Source organism: Aulonocara sp. 'chitande type north' Nkhata Bay, linkage group LG16, assembly GCF_057382095.1.
Source record: "Aulonocara sp. 'chitande type north' Nkhata Bay isolate Kocher_YH1m ecotype deep benthic linkage group LG16, A_spYH_male_GT1.1, whole genome shotgun sequence".
Taxonomy (NCBI): domain Eukaryota; kingdom Metazoa; phylum Chordata; class Actinopteri; order Cichliformes; family Cichlidae; genus Aulonocara; species Aulonocara sp. 'chitande type north' Nkhata Bay.
The window spans coordinates 25,227,569-25,253,471 of NC_141359.1; the positions used below are offsets into that span (position 1 = coordinate 25,227,569).

Here is a 25,903-nt window from a genome sequence, read left to right on the forward strand (position 1 = left end):
CAAAAACAAAACATATTCAGTTCAAAATATATGTAAATAACAAACCCCCCAGCACATTTCTAGACAGAAAGATGAAATCATCAAATGCACTTTAAAATATTTACCTCTTTATGATGAATCCATTGAAACATTTGCAGATTATTTTTCTGTAAGTCAAGTAATGAGTTTCCTCAGCTGTAGTTTAGAGTCCAATATTAATAGGATAGGGGTGAGATACAAGTAGACAAGTGAAATGAAGAAGCCACTAAAGAAATGCAAATATAATTTTGAGCTGAGATTTTATAGGTGACTCAGAGGAGCCCCCTTGTTAAAAGATCTCACAGTATGTCTGGGCTCAAAAACGACTTTGAATAAAAGAAATCAGTCTCAGAGAAACCTATCACAAAAGACACGTCTCCTCTCCAGGTTTCAAAGGATACTGAAGTCACTTCTAATAAAGAACACGGTGCACATGTGAATCTTACGGTTAAAGACATGCGATGGAATGTGAATGAAATAGATTAAACAATACTAGGTCATTAATACTTCGGGGGATATTGAAAACATTCAGATGCTGGCTGAAAAATCTCAGTAATGTGATTCTTAAAAAAGAAAAGAGCCACATTTGGGCAGCATGTTTGTGTTCCTGTGTTTCTGCACAGTTTGCTTACTTGGTTAATTTGGTGTTACTATTATTGTTGGGTCTTCCAATATACAGCGTTTTGATGTGTGTGTTGTTGGGATTATGGTGCTATATAAATAAATAAAAGGTAAGCCAGGTAGAAAGAAAACAATGTGAAATAAGAGTTTTTGATGATGCCTTTTTGCGTGTATGAATGACATACATAGGGACGGGGGCCGTTTCCTCAGTAAGGGAGTTTAGAGACAGAAGTTTTGTACTGCATCTCTTGAGGTTCTTCTTGGCCTCTGTGTCAACCGCAGCCGCCGGTAACCGGGGCCTCGAAGGTCAGCTAATAGCAACAAGAGAGCTGCACACTGGGAGACAGCGCTCTTGTGAAGTAACATGCATGTAGTGATTGAGTAGCTTGGCAGACAGATGAAACACTTAAGTCCTGAGTGGCTTTGCTTTACATCCTTTGCTGTGGTGTTGGGCAGAGAAGAAGAAAAACATCTGTAGTCTGTTTCTTTTAGAGTGTCTACGAAACAGTCAGATCAGAGTCTGGGGCATTTAAAAGAAGACCTGTTAGGACAAATTTCATATATGAAATATATTCATCATATGAAATCTGATTACATAGCTCTTAACATCTTTTAATTGTTTATCTATTGTTTTTATAGGTAATGCTACTCTTCGCTTCTTCTGCTCTTCTCAGCAGTCTTGCTCTCTTAGCTCTACACGTGTAATGAAATGCATTGTCTGCTTTTGCATGGGGTGGAGAGCTGTTGGAACCAGATGGTTTCTATTTGTCCTGTCTGTCTGATAGGGGGGTGAATACTGGGAACACTGCTCCTGTGAACCAGCTCTCTCCATCTCTGGGCCAGGCAGGGGATTATTTATGCTCCAGTGTTGCCCTCTTCTCTGCACCTCCCCCTTGTAGAGCACTCCTTAAAAAGACACACTAAAGACTTGCATGCCAAGTGGAAGCACAGAGACATGATGAAAATCTGTGCTAATTCACGACATTATATGTCTATATCCATCTATAGCTATATCTCTCTATATAATAGATAGATGTAGACATATAAAAGAGAGAGGCTATTTTACATGGATGTAAAATAGTTCTACTCTAGCAGAAAAAATGGTAAAAATATATTTGAAAAAATCAGCAGTTATAAGCTCTTGAAGTAGAGCTGTAATCCTTTCCACGTGGCGTAAGTTAATTATCAAAACCATTTTACAACAAAAACAAGAATTGCATGCATACACTGTACTGTGTTCAGACTTCCTGTTTTCCTTTTCAGCTAACTCAATATTAAAGAGGGAGAAGCGCTTGCGGACGAGAAGGGTGCATTTTGAGAATGTGACAGTGTACTACTTCAGCCGACGGCAGGGCTTCACCAGCGTGCCCAGCCAGGGAGGCAGCACACTGGGCATGTCCAGCAGGCACAGCTGGATCAGGCAGTACTCCGTGGGTGAATTTGCCCTAGAGCAGAAGAGGATCCACAGAGACATGCTCAGAGACCACTTGAAGGAGGAGAAACTCAACTCAATCAAACTTAAGGTGAAAGCATTTTTATTCGTTTCTGAACAAAATCCTACCTGTAAATCTTTTTTTTACTGTGGATTTCATGACCTACATTCAGCAGATGTCATTGTTTGTGATGAATTTTTCCTGAATGATTTATCGTTTCAAATAAACCAGATTGTTGATGCTGATGTTTAGCTTATTATTTGTGCTTGAATATTTTTTCCTTTTTGTTTTTAAAGCTGACTAAGAATGGCACAGTGGAGTCTGAAGAGGCCAACACACTCACAGCAGAGGACATATCTGATGATGACATTGATCTGGACAACACAGAAGTAGACGAGTACTTCTTCCTGCAGCCTCTTACCACTAAAAAGCGTCGGGCACTGCTGCGCTCCTCTGGGGTAAAGAAGATTGATGTGGAAGAAAAACATGAACTTCGGGCTATTCGCATGTCCAGAGAGGACTGTGGCTGTGATTGCAGGGTTTTCTGTGACCCTGAGACCTGCGCCTGCAGCATTGCAGGGATCAAATGCCAGGTAAATCCTATGACACACATGCTATAGCCTCATGTTCTATTTTCTGACTTGTAAACAGAAAAAAAACATGCGGCCCATTTAAAGAGAATGTGCTTACATGAATAATTTATAGACTACATGAAAGAACTTGCTTACGTGTTATTTTAAAACAAAATCTGTACATTTTTTTTGCTTTTCTGCTTTCAGGTGGATCGTATGTCATTTCCATGTGGCTGCACAAAAGAAGGTTGCAGCAATTCAACTGGAAGAGTGGAGTTCAATCCCATTCGCGTCCGAACGCATTTCTTGCACACTATAATGAAACTCGAACTGGAGAAGAGTCGTGAGCAGCAGCAGCCGTCCCCAACCAACGGGTACCACGGCGAAGCAAGCGACCTGGGAAGTGGAAACCCTTTTGCTCAATCACAGCACAGGCTGGAGTACTCTCTGTCAGATGCAGTTCCACAGGCGGCCAGCATGCACCTTCAAGCTGCAGACGACATGGAGGAGACACTAGATGATGAAGACGAGGAAGAAGATGAAGAGGACGAGGAGGAGGAGGAAGAGGAAAACGACGAAGATGAGGACGATGAGGAGGACAGTAGCAGCGTTTGCAGCGGGCTGTCTGATTCCAGCACACAAAGCTTGGCTAACAGCGACTCTGAGGACGAGGAGGGGGACGACGATGATGAAGAGAAGTCTGAGAATTTTGAAGACGACATGACGACACCGTCGGTTTCTCATACCGAAGTTGTGCCCTTATCCTCTGTGCTGTGTTACAGTGATGGCTCTGTGGGACATGACAACCACATTAATGGGAACACTTATTTAATGAACTCCTCTCCGGCTGAGTACTATCAGCTGGGGGGCACGAGCGCCATCTCCAACGGCCAAACCAGCCAGCCTAGTGAACCTTATGGGGAAAACTTGGCATTCCAAGATCCAGTTAGTACGACCAACGGGAACGTGGCCCAGAGACCTTTCAGCGTCACTGCTGAGCAGTACACAGACTACTCTAATCATGCTGAAGAACAATACGCAGTCAATCACCATTTTACTCTGAGCGGTGGTGCCCCTACCACCCCGCTGACCTGTTATACACCTGACCCGAAGAATAAAGTTTTGTCCAAAGCGGCGTTTGAGGACCAGGCAGAAAACGAGAACCAGGCTCCATTTCAAAACTACCTGAACAATAACAATCAGAGTTCCTACAGCAGTCACAACTCATGTATGACAACTGAGCAGCCACCACAAGAGTCAAGTCTCAACGGACATTCTGACCTGACCTTACTAGCAAACAACACTAAGAACCTGCCTTTACCAGACCACTGCCCTGAGGTCACAGCCATTTAGTGTGCCTCGCCTTTTTAAGTATTCTTTAAGTAGTATTGCGTCTTCAAGAGGAACATGATCATGGCCTTTTTGGATTATCTGACCTTAAATTTCAAAGCAATTCACTGCGCCGTAATGCATTTTCAGCTGTAACTATAAAGCCACAAGTTCATTATGTAAAAGGCTTTGAGGTGCTTTTCGCTGTCTCCAGTACATCGTGTGCTTAACTGCAAAATCGAACGTATCAAAAAAAACATCAAAGCATAATTTATGTCACGCTGTGCAATGTATCCTGTAATTTCAGATGTAAAGTTCTAGTTTTAAGCAGATATTGTACTGTAGATGGAACTTTTCTATGTCTGCTATATGTGTCAAATGTGCAAAAAAAAAGGCTTATTGTCAATTTATTTATTGTTTTTGAAGTATGTGTATACTTATTGTAAATGTTTTGATAACAATACGCATGCCGTTTTCGGAATCTCAGTGATGTTTGGGAAAAAATGCCATTGTTTTATATTTAAAAAAAAAAAGTGTTGTATACATAATGTACATTTTTCTTCTTGTTTTCGTCACAATTATATGCTTTTCTATGGTTTTGGAAAGCATGAAAAAGCCTGAAAACTTATTTGTATGTTTGGAATATGATATCAATGGAAATGTCAAAATCAATTCACAGCCTTGTTGGGGCTGTGTTGGGGTCCAGTGGCATGCAGTTGGTTTGAAATGACTTCAGTTTTCTCCCCGCTGTTTACTCTTAGAATAACACAATTAGCATGTGTCACTATAAAAGAAGATTTTTAATGTGAAGACTTTTTTTTTTTTTAAATACAGGGATATTAATGAAGTCACACTTTGACAAATGTCCAAAAACTATGAAATATTTATCAGTAAAATAGAATTAATTTGAACAGTAACTGGTCTAGTGGACAAAATATGTCCTCTAGAAATGTGCCAGTAATGCTTATGGGATTTCAACATTATACTGTCTAACAACTTAGATGTTTATTTACGTAAATCCCATAAAGATTTTAATTTTTGTTTTGTATGACTAATGGTTTAAACAGATTTTCTCTTCTACAGAAAATCCTTAGTAAAATCAGCCGATGGGGCATTTCATCACTTTAACAGTGCTTTATATTTGTATTTTAAGCATTGTTTGTTTGGTTAACAATATACAGTTATTAAAACTATAAGGGGTAAACATGTTCAAGGTTGACAATCAAAACTTATTTTCAAATAGTACACAGTAGGGCTCCTGGGGTCCTGTAAGCCATCAAAAATGACAACCAGATACGGAAAGAATATTTACCAGAAATGTATAAATAACCTTTAAAATCACAGACAAGATGGAAATTGAAGTGACTGCTCAACAAGTGGAGGACTGCAATACTTCAGTAAACAGCGCTGCTGTAATGCTGGTGTTACCTTGAGCTCCCTGCTCCTGCATGAATACTGATATTTGTCCCACTTCCAAGCTGCAAATATCCGCAACATCACTATAATCAGAAGACTCGGCGCAAGAGTTTGGCTGGTTTTGTGCGACACTCGAGTAGCTGGGACCTGTCACGCCACGTGCCACGAAGGAAGTATACGGACTGCTTTCAGGCATTCGGTGGCATCGGCAAAGCCAATAGTTCTGATTAACTGTGCCAAAGCATACAGTGTGAGAAGGCTAATATGATGACATCCATGTGGGAATCCTGTGTTTGGTTTTATGTTCCAGTATTTATTACGAATGATATAATGAAATGTGTATTTATTGTGGTTTATTAAAAGTCTGTATTGAGTAAATTGCTTCTCTATCTTAAAAAAAGTCTTCTGTTTCATGCTGGTTGTGAGTTGTAAAACATCATGTGCCTGATTTATTTAATTCGATTTCGTATTCTGTGAAATGCATATGTTTTGCACAAAATGGTAATTTTTTCGTTCTCATTGTGTTTGGTTTCAAACTGTAGATAGACAACTTCACTTGACATGATCTTGAAATAAATATTAAAATTTCTTTTGTATCTAAATCACTTGATATATTTTCATATTCAAGCACACAAAGTGAGGAGGTTACTGAAACAGAGGCAAAGTTGGATTTCTAGTTTCAAAGCGCCCTCTGCAGGCTAAATGAAAAACTGAAATGCAATAGCTCTAAGCGGGACCCAACTGAATTTATTGAGTTCAAAATATAATCATTAGACCAAGGCACTCTAACACAGAACATTTGTATCCATTCTTCCGCCACTAAAACAAATTTACATTAATCCACAGCCATCTAAACACTAGTGCCTGCACCAGAAATTCATTTGAGAACCCCTGCTGTAAAAATGGACTCCCTTGGGCACAATATTTTCCATTCACAGTTTCCTTAAAAAAAAAATAAATTAAAAAAAAAATAAAAACTAAAAAGACCCCACCAAAGCACAAACTTAAATAATACAGGAAAACTGTGCTGCAGTTAAAAATAATATATCTCAGAAGACAGTATTCATTACTGCATACATGATGCTAAAAAACAAAAACCTATGCATTAACTGATTGAAATACATGTTTAAGACCCAACTTACTTTCCCTCAAAAAATAAAAAAAAATATGGAAGACTAAAAAAAAACAAAAACAATAATAACAACAATAATAGAGATACTTTCAGAATCAACTGAAGTGTATAAAGTTCAGTCCTGCTCTGAAGGCCCTTTTGATTAAAAAAAATAAAATGAACCAAAACACTGTTGACAGAAATCTGTTGACCCTAACCTCAATAAACCATCACCCGCGCTGACAACACTGACACACATTCCTGTCCAAGGGGAAATAAAAAACAGAAACAAACAAAAAATTATCCAAGGCACTGGACGGTACTGAATAGGAGATTTTTCAGTCCAAAAAACACATTTTTAAAAAGGCACAATGTACATCATTCTTGTCAGTGTCATGTTTTCACTGCTTGTCCTAAAATGTGTTTTTGACTTGTCATTTTGAATCTTTATGATATACACAATACACAATTTTTTCTTCATTTTAGATTCATATATTTGTTGACAGATTAAAAGAAAAACCCTTTTCACCCTACATAGAGGGGATCCTTGGCTTAGTTATAGAGTGAGAGACTGTTTTCGGGCATGATTAGGGTCCACTTAAACTATTGGAGAAAAGAGTCACTGCAAAGCAATGTAAAATTGTCATGAGTAATCACCTCTTAGCCCACTATGACAATATTTTTTAGTAGGTTTCTTCTATTTTAATTACTATTAAAATGATGTGAATCACATTTTGCCTTTGGTGTCCCTTTATCCAGTTCGACTTCTATAGGAGGCTTTGGATGTCTGTTCTGCACTGCATCACAAGATAAATCAGGGACTACCTCTAAGAAGAACAGAGTTCAATGCTGCGGAGACCTGATGAACCAATTGATCTTGTGCCCAAGACCTTAACCCTATAACACGTGTTATTTTTCCTTCCCATTGCTTTCCTATAGATAGTTGTCTCTGGAACTTACTAGTGTTAGCTTTAAATACCCAAAACTGTGTGTTTTGGTTGTGAAGACTTGGAGTGGTGAAAACATGTCAAACACAAAAGAGGCACTTGTCAGCAAAGTGCATCTTCATTGTTCATATACTCAGCCCAAACTTTCCTTCAGCTCATCTCTGTATAAAAATAAATTAAAAAAATCAGTGTGATAATTTATCTAAAAATAATTAAAAAAGAAAAAAAAAATCAGCATGGAAACTGCATATAGTATTTTTTGTCCTAGCTTGTTCCTCACACAGATTAGCTTTTTCTAAAGTGGTATTTTGTGCACTCAGACGAAGGACCAATGCTGGTATTTGTCAGAAGGGTTGCAAAGAGCCAGAGAAGGATGCTCGTGATGGGCACTCAGACACATGTTCCATCCAGGATTGTAGAATAACTGGTTCTATATGAAAATTTAAAAATGCATATATACACACACATATTACTTTAACAATAATATAATGCAGGGATTGTGAAATTAGTGTAGACTAAAAAGACTAAACTCACATCTTTCAGTTCCCATTTTTGCTCTGCTCCCACCACTGTCTTTTTGCCTTTGTACTGGCAGTCCTCCAGCTTCACAGCCCCCTCCGCCCCGTGCAAACACAGCTCCTTCTGAATGTTGTGTCTAATCTCGTGATGTGTGGAGTACTCGAAATACTACGGCATAGAAACAAATAATGTATTTTAAGTAAACCTGCTCAACTTGTCAAAAAGAGATAAAACAGACGTGTTCCCACTGACCTGGTTTCCTCCTAGACCATGACATGGGTACATGATCAGCTGTTTCCCACCCTCATTGTTCTCCCCAGCATCCAGACATGAGTCCTTGCCCACATTTTTCACCTACAGAGAAGAGGAGGGAAGGGGAAAGCAATGAGAGGAAACAAAATGAAAAACTAACATCCAGTGCAAGCTGTTCAAACAACTTTAGCCTCTAGAGTGCTTTCAGTGGTGTTAAATTGGAACTGCTCAGTACCCTCTGGAGATCCTAAGTGGAAACCCACAGTGGCTAGACAGTGTGCTGTGAGGTTTGAAAAGGAGAGCTGGTGGTCTGGTGTGTGATCTTACTGAGCCAAAGCGAAGTGGGTTGAGATCAGGCATGAAGACTTCTGGATAAACGTTCTGCAAATACCAGGAGAAGCTCTTGCACTGCAGCTTTTCACGGAGTTCCACACGTTTGGAGATATCGCCAAAAGCTCCCTGTTATAACAGAGAGGCAAAACTTTTTTTTAAACTGTCAAAGTACACTTCTGGCATATTTAATGCTACCTTGGTTTTGCTGCAACGCAACAATGCCCCAGACTGGGTTCTTATATTGTATTTAGCTTCTATTCCTGCTGTTAGATATCTGACAAAAACATTCCTCAGTATCAAAAAGCAGTATATTCAGTGAACATCTGACCTGATGCTAAAACCTAAGCCTTGTGTGAATCTCTGTCTGAAATTTCACACCAGCTAATAGTATAGATACTGCATTTTCACACTACATACTTTTATAAAATTACATTAAGGAAAAGACACATTACTTCTTTATACAAAAACATAGTAATATTACTCTGTTTAAAATAAATCAAAATATTGCTGATTGTTATCATACTTGTTTTTCTTAAGTCAGCAGGTATATTTTGGTAGTATAATTACTCATTTGATAAATTAACTACAGACAAGTATTTGATCACTGCACTTTTTAAACTGGGAGTGGCGAGTGGAGAGTAATGACTCATTTCAAAGGATTTGCAGGCGCCTAACTCACCTAAATAATGAGGGCTTTACTATAATGACAAGGATGCTTCTCACACTAGTGCTTACTGATAGCAACTACAGTGGATTCTGTGATCCTGTTGACAAAGCCGTGTCTGTCTGAAGCCAGTGGGTGAGGGCTGGCCTGCTCTGTGAGGTGTCGCCCGGAGGGAAATGTTTATAGGACCTGTGGGACCACATGTTGGGAAACCCTGAGAGACAGTGTCATTTACCAGAGATGACTCCTTCTAGGCCTCTTTTTCCTCTGTTGGTTTTTACCCCCCAAAACGTGCCCCACATCCCCCATAGCACCCACACACCCACAGCTTTTATGGAATATTTCAATTTACTCTGCAGTGGTTGCCCTGGTAAGAGAGGTATGTTTTTCTCTGCAGAGTATCTGAAGTTATTGATAAGCAGACATAATGCCTCTTCTATGCAAAACATTGGACAAGAGCTTTATGTGTTTTTGGGACAGTAATGAGCGGCCTTAAAACACTTAGATACAAGCAGATGGAAAAATTTCTGCTGTAGACCAATTTGCAAGTTGCTGCCATTTTTTAAAAAACAAACAAACAAGAAAATTCAAAGAATCACATAACAGAGTAGAATAGAATAGGACTTCAAATGCAAAATAAATAAATAAATATCAAATTCTGGAGGAAAATGCGAGCCTTTCACCAGGAGCAGAAACATCTGGATGAGCATGTTGATGCCATTCATGGAGATCCTAAAGACTGTTCCAGATCATGATTTTAAAATGTATTCAACTCTAAATACCAGTTGTCTGTTTTAAGGTTTGGGTGTCTACTAAACTAAAAGTAAAGTAATTCTAACATCTGGGGGGGGGGAAGGGAGTAAGAAGCTATACGTACATCTTTTGCGATCTGCGCAGCTTGCTGGTTACGTCGGTAAAAGATCTCTTTGTAGTCATCCATCCAGACTTCAGCCAGTCTCACCTGATTGCGAGCAATCACTTGTGTGCCCTTAGGAAAGGTGTGTGGACTTTTGGTGCGGAAAACATGACCAACAATGGAACAAGGAATTATCTCCAACTGTCCTCCACACTGCCATACCTTCAAATTAATGATTGACAAAACAGACGCACACGCCCATGCAGCAGTTTGAATAACTGAATGGCTCCAAGGGTAAAAGATATTTGCACAAATAATGACAGCTTGGTAATACCTTACCCTAAAGGACATTTCGATATTCTCCCCACCCCAGATTTCCATTTCTTCATCATAGCTTCCGATACGGTAGAAATATTCTTTGGAGATGGAGAAGAGCCCACCAGCAAACGTGGGAGTCCTGTGGATGCATTTTGTTAAATGTTTAGAAGCTTCAAAAGAAGATTGGGTTTCAGATGAAGTCGATATCCAGTATACATGCACAACTTTGACTCACTTGATTGGATACGTTTCATCCTTCCTCCTTCGCTTCTCATGATCTGGTAGGCTCTCCCAACCAAATGAAAGACTCCAATCAAAGTTCCCCCGATTGTGATTCTGGCCATAAGGGGACGGTTTCATGAACTCAAAAGTATTGAGATCAATAGTAGTAATATCAGGACTCACTACTGCAGTGTAGTTTTCCGCTATCCTAGCCAGCAGAGGTTCCAGCCATCCATTAAAGCATTCACCTGTTAATACACCCACATAGGGAAATGCATCACTTACTACTTTCTCTGCAAAAAGCACTAAACTACTTTGTTTAGAACACAAATCCACATGAGAAATGGCTTTATAAAGGAGTAAGCAGTGTTTACAAATTGTGCGGGTGTGTGTTTAAGGGCGTGCAAACCAGTTTTTAAATGTGTGAGTAGTGTCAGTGGTGGTGACTAACAATGAGCATCCAGAAAGGTGAGTGTGTCACCGGTCGCCACGGAGGCACCCAGGAGCCGAGCAGTTATAAGTCCTTTTCTCTCTCGCTGGCGCATGACTCGTACAATGTTCAGCTGCTTCAAATAATCATCCAGCTTGTCCTTTAATTCATCTGAAAGCGTGGGATATCAATTAGACGTTAGAGTTGGAGATACAGAGATGCTTAATTTGATGAATACAAGATAAAAAGCAACACAAAATACTCCAAAATAAATCAAATAACAATAATTGCTTAACTGCTTACTAGTTAATCTCACAGACCCTAGCCCGAAAAAGAAGACTTAAACAGATTAAGAACAAATTTATGTTCCTTCCATGTTTAACTGGGCTGGCTTTCAAGAAATCTGCTGCACTGCAGGACTCAATCTGCCTGCTCACAGCAAATAGCTGAGCTTAGGTGTCAGCTGAACTTCATTCTTTGAAACCTCTGTCCTTTCCAGGATTACGTTTCCTTCCTACATCTGACCCATTTATAATGGTTAACTCTGACTCATCTCTAAGCTCAACCACTGCTAATTCCTCTTAGGAAAGTATTCACCGCGGGGCCCCTTGCTTCCTGTTGTTAACCCACATCAGGTGCCACAAAAGAAGAAGCAGGGAGCTCCCCTCTGCATGTTTCATGGCACACAGTGAGTTGCCCACCCAACATGCTGCATGAAATTGAACCCAAAAGTTAGCAGGACAGTCATGAAGGAGCCCATTGAGGTTTTACCATCTACGCTGGCGTCATCCACCAGGATGATCTCTTTGAGGAGAATGGCGGGGGAGGTGTGAAGGACACTGTATACCGTCCTTAGCAGAGTGCTCCAGGCCTCATTGTGAAACACAATTATCACACTGGTGGTCGGCAAGGGGGGGCATCGCTTGAAGGTTTGCTCAATGCATCTGTACAAGGAGGGAAAAGAGCACAAAGATCTGACTATCCTGTACAGTTCCTGAGTGGCACAGTATAGTTATTACATCTCCAAGCTCTCCCCTGTGGGGAGTCCATTTCAGCTGTGACACTGCATGTGTGGCAACCTTTGAAATACCTGCCATATTAGAGTAGGACAAACTTTGTAATTCAGCCTAGGGAGATTGCCAGAACATGGACCGGCTTTATGCGTCTGCCTTGTATCGACTAAACTGACATGAGAAGCCCATGTGGATTTCCATGTGTTTGGATGTACTGCAACAAGCCAAGCAAAACGTTGCTTCTTCCTGAAATTTTAACCACAATAATTGGCCAGGCATGCTGAAACAAAGTCTCTCTCACAGTAATCATCTCTGTGGTTTCTGCCTGACATTTTCCCCAGTTACAAAAAACAGAAATTGAGAAAAATTTGTTGGGGTTAGATGGTCGCTGTTGCATTAAGAAAACTACTTTTAAAATAATTTATATGGGTATTTTTCAGAGTGCAACTATATTTTAGACAGAAAGAGTAGCATCAATACTGAATTCATATCCACAGGATAGTATAAATACTTGATTTTTTAAAAATAAAGTCAACGTTTGATCTAATATGTCCCTTAATAACACTATCTTTTAAAATTGTTATTTTACATAGGTTCATCAGAAGCCTGGAGAGTGTACACATACTCTGGTGGTCTTGTGTCTGCACCCAGGTCTCTGCTCAGAGAGATGTGGTCACTTGCATACAAGTTAAAGCAGTGTTTCTCTTCACCCCTCTCCTTCTCCTTTTGCTCATTGGGGCTCAGCGAGTCAGTGTTGAAAGGTTTCCCAGCAGCTCCGGGGGCAAGAGGGTTCTGGGGTGGCCGCTCCAGAGCTGGCCTGAGCTCAGCAGCAGTGTAGTGACCTGGCAGACAAGACGTGCCGTCTGCTTTCTCCTGATGACGTACAGGGGCTCTGATCTGCATCTTTGGCATTGCATCCCTGAAGTTATTGACAGCTCCCATCACCATTCCCAGCATGGCATCCCGCTTCACTGCCATTTCCTTCAGCCACGGGTCCTCCTGTTGGCTTTGGCTTCCGACTTCCCATTGTATGAAGAACACAAATGTGACAAAGACAAGAGCCACTATGAGAAGTTTCAGTGGGTGCAGGCGCCTTCGGAGTAGTCTGCGAAGAACTGGCATTCTTTTTGAATGTAGAGCAGGCTGGCTTTGGATTGAGATTCAGCTGTAACAAACAATAATATTCATAATCCGAACAATGATGAGTAAACAGCATTTATGTGGCTTCAGGATTTATGACATAAAGGGTTGAAGAAAAAAACAACACACACACACACACACACACACACACACACACACACACACACACAGAGAGAGAGAGAGAGAACATAATGAAATGTTCTGTGTGTGTGTGTGTGTGTGTGTGCTGCCTGCATACTTTAGGTATATTTTACCTTTTGGTAATAAAAAGGTAGGCGTGAAGCTTCCTGTGCTCCATTGAAAAATCACATATTTAAAACCGGCTGGTGAAATCAGCAAACAACCTCGGGTCTGGATTCCCTCAGCAAAAAAATACAACGCACCATGAATCGCTGACCAACAAGTTAAGGCTAACAACGTCCTTTAAACTGCTCTCTGAAAATTAAACAAACGCCATCTCGCTTTAGCTGGAAACCATCGCTTTCACGTCAAACAAAACTTTTCTTCCTGGAGAAGCCCAAAAAAAAAAAAAAAGTCAAAAGATTTGCTCAAAGATTGCCAGTGAACTTCCGTCTCGTTGGATCCAGGTGTGCTCCTCTCAGGTAAAAGGCTATGACGTACATGTGCGCTTGCGCAGAGAAAACTTCTGCGTATCAAAATAGTGCATCAGGACACAATCCACACCTGAAATAAAAACAAAAAAAAAGGCCATTACGACAGAAGAAAACTCGCTAAAACCTTTAGAGATAAATAATTAAATAAATCAAAGATTTGACAATCACTGCTGAATGGAACATTTGGGCTATCGCGACAAACTATTATATAAATACGCTAAAGTGGTCTGGAGCTCCTCGAGAAATGTTTGAGACTCCTCTGCGCGGAGCTGCTTAAAGGTGTCATTAATAGGATTTGTTCTAGTGGTCATTCACTGGGACAGTTGCTGGGTTACAAATAACGGAGGAACGCGATATATCCCACCGCATCCAATCAAGTCTCTGAGAAACGCCGCATATTGGCCATAGAGCTTAAACTTATGAACTCAAGAGGAACGGATAACGCACATGGTACACAAAAATCTGGAAAAGTTACGCATCCCTCCCAGCGAAGACGCGAATAATTATTAAAAGCTTTCCGTATTCCGAATAAAAGTTGTTGGCTAAAAAGCTTAGAAACTCACCACCGCACACTGCAGCTTGTCTAATCCTTGAAATGTTCCACGTTTCCCACAACGGATTGTGTTCATAAAGAGTTGGATGCTTGCAGGAGTAAAGACGTGGATTCCGCCTGCAGGGAGCTTGCTCTGGTGCCCAGTTTGAAGTCTTTCTGCTTTTTGACTCGCACAGTGACTCCATCTGTAGTGACTGTGTTCTCCGCAGCTCGCTACCCACGGCAGGCAGCCAGTTTATTATGTCCATTAAAATGCTTACCGTGTGTCCTATTCTAGTCACGCTTGTAACTGTTTTTCTGTGTCAGCACCGGTGATGTAAACCGTCTAGTCATATTGTGTTTTCATTCTATTAGGCAGGTATCCATGCTTTCTGAACAATAAATCAAAGTTTGAAGGGGGATAAAAGCCAGGCCACAGCAACACCATATCTGAAATAACTTTATTTGGAGAAAAAGACAAAGACAGTTGTCTACATTTCTGTTTTACGCTTGAGAAAATAAGTCAGTAAATCACTATTGTTATCCAGTTATCATAGATTGTAACAGATGCAGAAGCACATTTACATCTTAATAAACTTCAAAGATACTTTCATACAGACTTCGTAAAGACTATAAACTGCAGGAGTTTTCTTTTTCTGTCTATGGGGGAAAAAAATCCCTTAAGTTGTGCTTGAATATCTTTACACTTTTTCCCACCCTCTCTTTTGATGGTCAGCTACCAACTATTTACATGGTCAGAAAACTTGACAGAAAATTCAAAACAATACATGTGGATTCAATCAAATAGTTACAGAAAATATTTCTCTATCACAAAAAATACAGGTCCAACACTAAGATCTCAGGGAGGCCCGAGCTTTGTCCAGGATGTCCTTTCTTATTCTTGGATAATTTGGATGAGCAGCCAGAACCTGTGAACAAAAATTAACAAGATTAACAGGACAGAAACATGTTGAAGATATAAACTATTAACATCCAAACGTGTCTCACCTTATGACAGACGTCTATGGCATCGACATATCGCTTCGCTTTCAAGTAGTTAAAAGCAAGCTTGTACCCTGAAATAAAAATGGACATACATGTTAGAAATGTGAGCCTTTGAATCTTTGTCCTTAGTAACAGAGCTAGACGTGCGACTTTGACATACCAATAGTTGGGTTGGTTTGATTTCCATGTTTCCAAGCCATTTCATAGTTCAATGCAGCATCGCGGAATGACTGCTCTTTTTCCATTATATAGCCCCTATATTCATATGCTTTACTGCATGACTGGGGAAGAAAAAAATAAAATAAAATAACTGTGCAATTATAAATTTACTTAAGTCAGTTTCTGCATAACAAAGAAAAAAAGCACACAGAAAAACAGATATATATGTTAACTGCACTGTCCTCATTTCATATTTCAATAGTGACGACATTTTCAGGCTCACCTTGTTATGGGAGATGCATTTGTTTAGGAGTTCCAGGGCCATCTCGTACTTCCCTGAATGGATGTAGATGTCTGCCAGGAGTAGCCAGCTTTTCTCAAACTCATCTGCATCAGCAATGCTCCAACTCATCTTAGCTACACGTTTGAGCTGGTTCCTGGCACGAGGAGTTTGCTTTAGCATCATGTAAGCTGTTGCCATTGCCAACAAGGCTGGCACATGATCTTTCTGAATGGAAACCAGGAATATCGGTGAGACGAGATGAATCTGACAACACTGCACCACTATGCCACTTCTAATTGTTTGCACTCAAATTGTCAATGGCTTCATTTATAGTTCCATACAACAGATGACATGTATGGATGACAATCCATTAACATTAAGCAAATATTAAATGAATACTTAGTTGGATACAGTGTAATGTACAGTGTATGTGCACAAAAGAGAGCCTGGAGAAAGAGAAGGAAGAAAAGCTTCTACTTTGGCTATAACGTCTACGAGAGAGTCATGCTGGACCTAGAACTTACTTACCTCATTGTTGGCAATATCTGTGAAAACACTGAGGGCTTTCTCTATATTGGCCTTCTGTTTAGTCGCCATAAGGCAGTAGTTCTCCAGGATGCGGAGCTGTACGTGTCCACTCTGAGTCTGAGGCTTTAACTCCTTCAGCAGCTTCTCAGCTGTCCTCACAGCAAGCTGCTCTGACTCCTGCTTCTCTGTAGAGTTCCTGGAGAGCGACACCAAGCAAATGCAAATCTGTTATAACAGAAGCTTACACTGCATAGTCTAGTATTTCTTCCCTTATGTATTACATTTTCTTAATTAAGACCACTTACCCAATTTCACCATCTAATGTCTCAAATAGCTCTCCTCCAACCGTGTCATTGTCAGGGTTTAGGTAGATTTCAATCATGTTATATACAGCATTTTGGCCCCAATCATTGTCTTTTCGTGCCTTATTAAAGTGTCGCAGAGCATCATTAGGTTGTCCTGTGTACCTGACCAAAAAGCACAAGTTTAGTCATTGAGTTTGACACAAATGTTCCTGTAATCTCTGGAAGACACTGTTGTAACTTACCAAAGATGAAGTCCTCTGCAGTAGTTAAACCCAGGGTCAAATCGAGACCTTGAAGAATGTTTTTCTGCCATATCAAGAAATCTGGAGGCGTCTTCCAGCTTCCCAGCCCTTCTCATCAATTCAATAAGACGTGACAGAATGTGGTAGTTGTCTGAAAACAACACATGCAAGATATTATGGCTTCCATTTAGACAATGCCAAATCACATTTGATTTAAAAAAAAAAAAAAGAGAAAGATGGCCCTGTTATACCTGGTGTGCGTTCAAGCAGTTGCTGAAAATGGAAAACTGCTTTCTCCTTGTTCTCCTTCCTAAGCATAATGTCTGCCAACATCTAAGGACAAACATATTTAAGACACAGGTTGTTATTTATGGTTCAGAAAAAGGTTATGGTCAAAACTGTAGTGGCAAACGATCAGAACAAACCAGAGTCGCATCTTCATTAAATTGGTCATTCTTCAAAATGACGCTGCACTGCTCCTGGCATGCATCAGTCTCACCTAAAGTAAGGTACAAGCATGCCAACTCCAGCATCACCTAAGAACAGGGGAAACATTCTAATAATGAAGTCGATGTACCAACCTTACTGGTACAGTAATGACTATATACTGTAATGAGTCATTTCGCCTAGATAAACCTACCAACAACTAAGATCACAATTTAAAATTTTAAAACACTTGGGCAAGACTCAAAAGGACACCAGTGCTTGTTACCCACAGCTGCAGTAAGTACACAGAACGTTTTTGATTCAGCTGCACTGACCTTGCGATCTGTCTCACAATACACAAGAGCCTCTTTGTAGAATTTGACTGCTCTCTCATAGCCCCTCTGACTTGTGTAGTGTTTGGCGATCTCAGCACAGATCTCAGCAGCAAGTTGCTTCTGCATGGGGACAGCATCAGGCTGCTCCAACTGCATGCGTTTCAGCACTTTGGCCTGTACATCCCGAGCCTATGAACAGAACATCATCATTATGGAAATAACATCAATCAGCATCATCATTATTATTCGAAAAAAAAGAGACAAGTCTTACAATGGTTAAGATGTTTTTGTGTGTAAAGAGGACCAAGAGAAAGCCAAATGCCTGGGCCTACTTACTCTTTGTAGTGAAAGTATAGACTCCTCTGTTTTCTCAACTTTGTTTTGGACTTTGGCTAACAGGACCAGATAACGGCAGTCGTCTGAGAGCACAGGTAGTTGATTCACTGTGTGTAAAAAATGCATAATGAAAATGGCAACAATTAGTAAAAGCATTTTCAAAAAACCAACAGAGAAATGTTTTGATTTGTTCTATAAAATCTAAGCAGTGTGGAATTTCCACAATCAACACTACCTGTATCGTCATGGCTATGGACAAAATATAATCATGACTAGGCTCTCTTGTTTATTTCACTGTTAACGTCAAGACTTCACTGTATATAAAATAGTGTGACGTCTTAAGCACCTTGTTCATGGGCCAGAGCATCATGCAGGACCCTTTCACAGCGCTCATATTGCTTCATTTTCATCAGCAGCTCTGCCAGGTCATAACGCAGGAAGTTCTGTTGCTCAGTCTTCAGGGCCTCTTCATAGTAATTTATTGCCTGTGTAAAAGCAGACTAGAGTCAACAAAAGACTGTCTCCACTTGACTTGTATTTTATCTTTTAAATAAGTTTATGACACAAACCTTGATGTAGTGATGAGTCTTCACCAGAGCCTTTCCTATCTTGCTGGCTAAAGCACCATCTTTAGGGTTCTTCTTCAGCGCTTGCTCGTAAGCCTCAATTGCTTTCTGCGGCTGAGGATAAACACACATGCAGATAAGCAGTGTTGCTTTAAGTTTTTGTAAATATTAGAAACGGCTATAAACACGTGGTAAACACTTTAGAAGCTGTTGCATGAGTAAGAGCTGTTAAAGGAAACTGAATCAAGAAACAATTTCTGATAGCCAGGTTGGGAATCTGCATTTTAACCTTCAATGATGTCATCTCACTTATCAACATAACCAAAATATGTGTAACACAAGTAATCATAGCAGGATTAAGCTGCCACCTATAAAATTATGTAGGTTACTAATCAGTTGAGCAGAGGATTAACCTGTCACTAGGATAGTCTGTTCTTTTCCTTTGTCTACCTTTAATGAAGAACTTTATGAAGAGACCAGCTGTTGTTGTTTAACTTTAAATGATAAGTGAGAGTTACGCTGCTGTTGTTAATCAGTGGTTAGTGTGTGATAATGGAGAACATGTCCTTGAAGACATTATAACACACTGAATTCAGCTGCTATTTGATGGAGGTGCGTGTGAGCTTGCAAATATCCGGTGCACCATATTCACGTTAAAAACAGTAGGGAGATGATTAGATGACTTTCTATGCTGCCAGTGATCCCTAGTGAATGTACATGAATCATGTGGTCTGAAAATACTTGATAAATTATTATGAAATTTGAGCATTACAAAAATGAGAATTACATTTCCTTTCCAGCAACAGGGATGACTATTTAGGATGACTATTTACACCCCCTCAGCCTCTGAGTCAGTTCCCTGTTTAAGTATTTAAAGATGTGATGTCCTGTGATTTTAATAATGTTATTCAAACTGTACACAATATTGTTCAAGGGATAAACTCTTGGTTCAGTAGCTCATTTCATGAGACGTGGCCTTTCCTAAACCACCTTAAAGTGGCTACCAAGCAAGGTTTTTAGGTTTTATAGCTTTAGCAATGAAGCTTTAGTAAAACTATGTTTCATCATTATGCTCAAAACTGCACAGCAAGTGCACAATCAGCCTTTTTGTTATTCTTGTTGTTCTCGAATACCTCGATTACATTAAGAACAAGCATTTTAAAGCCAAACTTGAGTTGGTTGTTATATTGTCCAAAAGACACAGATGAAACACATCTTGCACTTACTTCTTGAATCTTCATGTAGGCATCACCAAGTAAGACATACGTGTGAGAGCTGGGCAGCTTTTCTATCATTTCTCTGGAGAAAAAATAGAGGTATCATATCACATATGGCGTGCTTCATTATGCAGACAGATGTCTGTGCTGGTCTGTGATTCAGTCACACTTTACTAAGTCTCAGCTGTCAATAATAAGTATCATCTGAGACCAGTTTCAAGACTTGAGGAAACTGCTCATTTCCTTTCAGCTGAATGGCTTTGGTTGCCTTTATTTCATTTAGTTTAATCTTGTGATGTTATAAATTGTACTACAGACTTAACTTGATGACAGGTAGCAGCTGTTTTCGGAAGATATTACAAGGTTATGTCATCAATCAACTTAAACTACTTCAACTATTTCTCTTTAAAAATTCACATTGTGTTTCAGATAGTATGTGTCTTCATATATTAAACTAATGCCTAATATTTCTGTATTTTGCTCACTGGAGTCCAGATTTAGTGCTCACCTGTAACAGCTTGCATACAGGCGTTTCTCTTTTCTGTGGTTCAGATATATGTCTGCCATTTTCTCCTTAGCTTGGATGTAATAGGGCTGCTCCGGGGTAATATTTCTGAGCATACTCAGTGCCAGTTCTGTGTCACCACGCAGCAAAGCCAGGTCCGCATTAGCAATAGTGACTCGTAGCTCCTCAGGTGTTCCTGAAAACTCATTGATGGCATCCTGCATCACTTTTGCTGCTTCATGCTGAAATATGAAATCCATTCATGAGCTTATACTGAATTCTTCCATTTTTTGGTGTATGTTGAAACCCAAAGTAAGTGCACCAGCTTTGACTAGCCAGTCAAAATACACTATTTTACCTGTTCTTCATTGAGCCAAAGGGCCTCAGCTAATTCCAAGAAGACAGAGACACAGTCCGCAGAGCTCAGTTCTGACTTCTTGTTTTTGGACTTGGACGAGGATCCAGCTCTGCGGACACCTGGAAGATTCATGGCTATCTGCAATGTCTGAATAGCCTCAGTAAGCTCACCTGTTTTCTTCTTAGTCTGAGCTTTGATCAGGTGATACAGTGGGTGGTCTCGAATCTGGAATTGGAAAAAATTCAAGACTCCTTACTGTCATTATGCATGCATAAAAAAAATCAAGGCAATACTTCAACACTTCATATCCTATGACTGCTAGTGACAACGGCTTGCTTCATAAATATATAAGTTATTATAAAAATAGAACATTAATTATCTGGCAGCGGGTCAAATAAGCCATTGAAACAGTGTATTATACAGATTTAGCTGCAAATAAAACTGCGGTGTTGATGGTGATTTTACCTCAAAGTTATGGCTGAGGCAGAGTTCAAGGGACTGAGAGCACAGCCTCACGTTACCCTGCAGTAGATGGATCTGTGCCATTAACAGATGAGCATCTGCATGAGAAGGACACTGGTCCAGGCAGTGTTGTAAAGTACTCTGAGCAGCATCAATGTCCCCTGAATGAACACAGAAGCAATGTAATTTAAAAAGCTATCTAAGAAAAGTAAACACAAATATTTTAACTGCGGTACTCACCTGACTGATATTTAACTTTGGCAAGCAAGAACACTGCTTGAAGGAGACCTGGCACAATTTTTACTACTTTATCCAACACAGTAGCACAGTGCTGGAGCTGAGGAGCAGCAGGTTGGCCTGGAGCAGGAGGCTTTGGCAAAAAAATAAAAAGTTTGTTTTTAAATGTATTGTTTTTTTTTTTATTTTAAGCCTCATTATTATATTCTTAGAATCCATATCTGTACCCATGTATCTATTTTGGGAATGCACAAACTTGAGGCAAAGAATTCACATAAACATTTGTAGGACACACAAACATCCTGTCCCTTATGATTCTTCCAGCTGTACCTTGGCAGGGCAGAGGGCAAGATATTCTTTGACAATCTCCAACAGGAAGTCAGGATTCAGTTTCTCTAGGTACTCTACTCCAAGAGGCAGCCCATGTAAGGAGGAGAAGTGTGCATCCACTGCATCATTCAGCAAGTTGGTGACCTCTTCCTGTGACCGGTGGCGTTTCATTGCCAGCACAGCACGTAGGTATAATAATTCCTTTAACACATATATATTTTTTAAAGAACGAAAGAGAAATAGATATAAATGAACAGAAAGTACTGCAAAAAACTGACAAGAGTACAAGATGAATAAGAGGCATCACTGTGAAATTAAACAGTCACTCTGGAAAACAGTGAAAAGTCACTGAAAGACCCAATGAAGCCGCCGTTGCTTATCCTGCCAGAAGCCAAAACATTTGACCAGAATTTGCGTATTCCTGCAGAAAAAAATCCTACCGCTGATTTTCCAATAGATTGTTGAAACTCTGTCAGAAATTCCAACTGTTGTTCTGCATCTTCAAGATTTCCCTCTATCAGCTGGCAATGAATCATACCTAATTAAGGGGGGAAAAGTTATTTCCAAAGATATTTTTGAAATCTGTGACATACTGATCCAAATTAACATACAGAAAAATAATCTGAACACATTACCAGTCAAAGCAGAAACACTACTGTGATCCCTGTTGGTAAAAGGAGTCTTATACCACTTCATTGCCTCCTTGATTCTGCCCTGAAGCACCATCTGGTAGCCCAGCTCTGTGGCTAAGTCAGAATCCCCTTGTGCCAGAGAAAAGGCTCTTTCCACCATTCTGAAAGTCTGCTCAATCACTTTCTCATTTCGTCCACACTGTAATGATAATAATTAAAGAACAAGCCAACAAAGTGCTGTAATTCAATTAAATTATACCATTGTGATTTTAGAAAGAACGCTGAAAGTTGTCTTACGACCCGAGTGAAGGCCAGTGACATTTGGTAAAAAAGCTCAGGGTTGCGTGGCTCCAAAATCTCCAAGCTACTGATGAGGTTTGAAAGATGCTTTACTGACTGGGGACATAAAAACAATTTATACAAACTAATGAAAACAAATAGTTTATCTGTATTTGTGTCCAATTTCTGCAATATGAAATGAAAGTATGAATGTGTGAAAATGTGTAAGTTCTACCTCGATAATATTGCCGTCTCGGCATAAAGAATGCAGGGCTAACATCCGAAGTGCCTCCAGGTTATTTTTATCTTTCTGTAAAAGCCTGAAACATGACACAAGGAGATGTGAATAAAGTCCATCTCCTACACTTAATAAGGTTGGACTTCTTTTATTCGTAGTAATAGAATATCTGATACTGTTGCAGTAGTGTGTTGAGCTCCCAGGCAAATAACATTAAAGATAAAAAGACTTGTGAAGGCGTTTGAAGGATGTAATGAATACTGTTTGCTGCTTGCACCCCTCCCATTTCATAACATCACAGTTAAGGCACCACAGAGGCTCAGAACATGGTGCAACCTGAGAAATCACTCTTCCTCCTGTTCTGTAAACCTGAACCGCAACTCCTTGGAATTGTATGTCTTTCCAACACTTTGGCTCAAAGGACTTTTTATACTATGTGCCACTTGCTAAAGTCCAGGGGGGGTGGGGAGTGGGGGGCAAGCACAAACAATGGCTTAGTCAGTGTGCACTGGTTTGAGGCATCACGTTGGTGTTTCATTTGCACTTGAATGCTGAGCCATTTGTAAAGGCAAACTGTGTTTTCTTATATGCCTGGTGATTATAAATTTTATTGCACTTCCTGATCTTACAGAGATAATACCATTTTTTTTTAAGAAAAAGAAAAGAAATGAGCAGAAATAAGCTTGCAAAACAAAATGAAAGACTATTCCTACATTTGATTTGGGAGAAAGCTCTGAACTAGCTTAATCACCTGTGTGCTACATCTATGGTTTGGTCCCAGTCTTGTAGGCTCAGCAGCAGTTTCATTTTCTTGGTGAGAGCAGGTAAAAACACAGGGAAGCTCACAATCACTTGGTTAATGATCTCCAATGCTCCAGAGTAGATCTGGTGATATTCACAGTATTGTGCCTGGGATACATGAAGCATCACTGAGTGGTTAAAATCACTAGAATCATTACTAATGAGTAATCACAAACAACAATCTGTCAAATGAATAACTAAAATAATGATACAATAAGTAATGTTAGATTTACAGGGCCTGTAAGAACAACTAGAGAAACAATAACATGCTAACATATGTAGCTGTGGTTAAGGAAGACTATGTAATGTGGATCTGTATTTCCCATGTCACCTTTCCCATCATGGCGAAAACATCTGCTCTCTCTTTCAGTCCCTCATCAAAGTATTTCCCAGCCTTTCTGGCGTAGGCATCTTTACCAGATGTCACATCTATCCAGGCTTTGAGGATTAATCCCTAAAGAATACGTATCAGTCCACATTTGACAAACGTGCAAACACTTATCAGGCTTAAATGTTTTATAAAAATTGAAGAGTAATGCTGATTTCTCAAACTGAAACAATAACTAAATAAATAGATATGTCGATCTCACCTCTTTCGAGCCATTGGAAAGTTTGATCATTCTCTCTGTGTACTCTCTTGCCTTATCATTTCGCCCTAATAGCCAAAGAAAGGTGCCAGCATAGTACAGACTCTTGGGAGGTGCACTTTTACGATCCTCTTTTACCTTAGCATCAAGTTCTTGAATAACTTCTCTGTCTGGGAACACAAAGAGACACATAAGACTGGAAGCACTTGTTGGCAATCCATTTCCACAAGAATCCATGGAAAAATAAATGGATGGTGTGAAAATGTTGTCTTACCTGGGTTTGTCTTTTTTTTCTCTGCATATACAAGAGCCATTAATGTGCAGAGAGAGAGCTCTCGATGATCTCTTATAGTGTCCAGTTCTACCTTAGCTTCTTGAATTTGATCTGTAAACAAATAATGACAGAAATGCACTAATGAGAGGCAACAAATCCGACCTGAAAACGTTTAATTAGATTTTTTTCGAGCTTACCTTGCATGAGGTTACCGTATGCGTGAAAGAAAGTATAGACAGCATCATTGCTGTACTTCTTTTGAGCAGCCGCTGCAGCGTTCACCGCGTGATTGAAATACTTCTCATAGCAATAGTACTTAATCAGAGCCTGTGGAAAAGCATACGGAGGACACCGTGGTGTCAGCAAAAGCGGTTTGTAAACCATTTTCCAACTAGCAGACCAAATATCAAATGCTAACTAAAATAGATAGCTCCTCTGTTAGCTAGTAAGCGCAACGGCATTAAACGTTAGCCGGTGCAAATGCTGTTATCACTGTTGAACTTTTTGGACAGAGATATACGTCAACCACACGTTATACATGTTACTTATGTTTCGTATCTTAGCTTAAATACGCCATTCACTTTCATTTGAAGCCTTGGACGGTGTAGCATTTATCGAATTTGCTTACCAGGGTTGTCTCTTCATCCTCCATGTTCGCTTCAAGTGGCAACAGTAACAGACTTCAGTATATCAGTTGGAAATGATCGGGAACTACACTTTATTTTAGGGTAAAAAGGATGTTATTGTACTGTTAGTTTGGGTTTTCGCCATCTTGCACTAACGCATTTACTGTTGCCTGGTAACTTAGGAGCGTGGCGAAATGAAAGGTAATTAATCCCTACTTTATTTCTGCCAGGCATTATTTTAGTCCACAGCTTCTTGTTTTTCCTTAGCATTCTAAAGTAAGAAACAGATCAAAAGCCTTACATTGTTCATATCCGTTTTGCAATTTAAAAAGTATTTTTAAGAAAAGTCTTTCGGGCGACGACTGGCAAAGTACCAAAGGTATCTAGGGCGTGTATGAAGCCTTACAGACAATACTCAGGGTAATGAAAACACACTGTTAACGCCATTTTCACGTTTTGGACTCGGTATTTCCCCTTTTGTATCTCAAGGTGGCGCAATCGTCCCTTTTATAAAAAGTGATCTATTCTGCTGCCACTAGTATAAGCAAATTAACATAAGCTGAGTTTGTTCCAGTAAGTGTCAAAATATTTTGAACTGCAATTTTAAAAATATCACATACCAGTTTCACCACTTATTTAGTTGGTCCCACCTTCGAAGCTGTGCGTTTGAAGAAAAAAAAAAAATAGAGCATGTGAAATGTAAAATAAGTTTAACCTACTTTGAATACATGGAAATGATGTGTGCGAGCTCCATGGATTGAATTACATTTTGATGTTACAGCTTAGGTTAATGCGGGTGTTGTGTGTGGCTGGCCTTCTTTTTGCTAGATCT

The 25,903-nt window shown here is 39.8% G+C and overlaps 3 protein-coding genes across 4 annotated transcripts in view; 1 reads left to right on the forward strand and 2 right to left on the reverse strand.

Annotated features, from left to right (window-relative positions):
• Positions 1–6,343, forward strand: part of csrnp3 (cysteine-serine-rich nuclear protein 3) — a 25,376-nt gene extending 19,033 nt beyond the window's left edge. For both annotated transcript variants that reach the window (XM_086266012.1, XM_086266013.1), the window contains 3 exons: positions 1,903–2,162; positions 2,369–2,665; positions 2,852–6,343. In XM_086266012.1, the coding sequence (XP_086122138.1) occupies positions 1,903–2,162; positions 2,369–2,665; positions 2,852–3,997 (1,703 nt within the window). In that variant the 3' untranslated portion in view covers positions 3,998–6,343. The remainder of the gene's footprint in view (positions 1–1,902; positions 2,163–2,368; positions 2,666–2,851) is intronic.
• On the reverse strand, positions 5,596–14,521 carry galnt3 (UDP-N-acetyl-alpha-D-galactosamine:polypeptide N-acetylgalactosaminyltransferase 3 (GalNAc-T3)). Its single transcript, XM_086266011.1, has 12 exons — positions 14,372–14,521; positions 13,449–13,878; positions 12,680–13,219; positions 11,813–11,985; positions 11,063–11,212; positions 10,625–10,859; positions 10,411–10,528; positions 10,093–10,293; positions 8,546–8,677; positions 8,219–8,320; positions 7,982–8,134; positions 5,596–7,877 (listed from the first exon to the last, which is right to left on the reverse strand). The coding sequence occupies exons 3-12, from the start codon at positions 13,174–13,176 to the stop codon at positions 7,764–7,766; spliced, it is 1,875 nt and encodes a 624-aa protein (XP_086122137.1). The 5' UTR covers positions 13,177–13,219; positions 13,449–13,878; positions 14,372–14,521; the 3' UTR covers positions 5,596–7,763.
• A 263-nt stretch (positions 14,522–14,784) lies between these two features.
• ttc21b (tetratricopeptide repeat domain 21B) lies at positions 14,785–25,261 on the reverse strand. Its single transcript, XM_086267178.1, has 29 exons — positions 25,074–25,261; positions 24,643–24,772; positions 24,446–24,556; positions 24,175–24,341; positions 23,916–24,038; positions 23,535–23,692; positions 22,781–22,865; positions 22,564–22,662; positions 22,270–22,465; positions 22,075–22,172; positions 21,635–21,835; positions 21,308–21,437; positions 21,071–21,228; positions 20,606–20,830; positions 20,251–20,489; positions 19,752–19,824; positions 18,529–18,639; positions 18,306–18,444; positions 17,960–18,066; positions 17,624–17,812; positions 17,288–17,398; positions 17,114–17,195; positions 16,863–17,013; positions 16,621–16,782; positions 16,316–16,511; positions 15,788–16,012; positions 15,506–15,626; positions 15,349–15,416; positions 14,785–15,269 (listed from the first exon to the last, which is right to left on the reverse strand). The coding sequence occupies exons 1-29, from the start codon at positions 25,095–25,097 to the stop codon at positions 15,192–15,194; spliced, it is 3,957 nt and encodes a 1,318-aa protein (XP_086123304.1). The 5' UTR covers positions 25,098–25,261; the 3' UTR covers positions 14,785–15,191.
• Between the last annotated feature and the right edge of the window lie 642 nt (positions 25,262–25,903).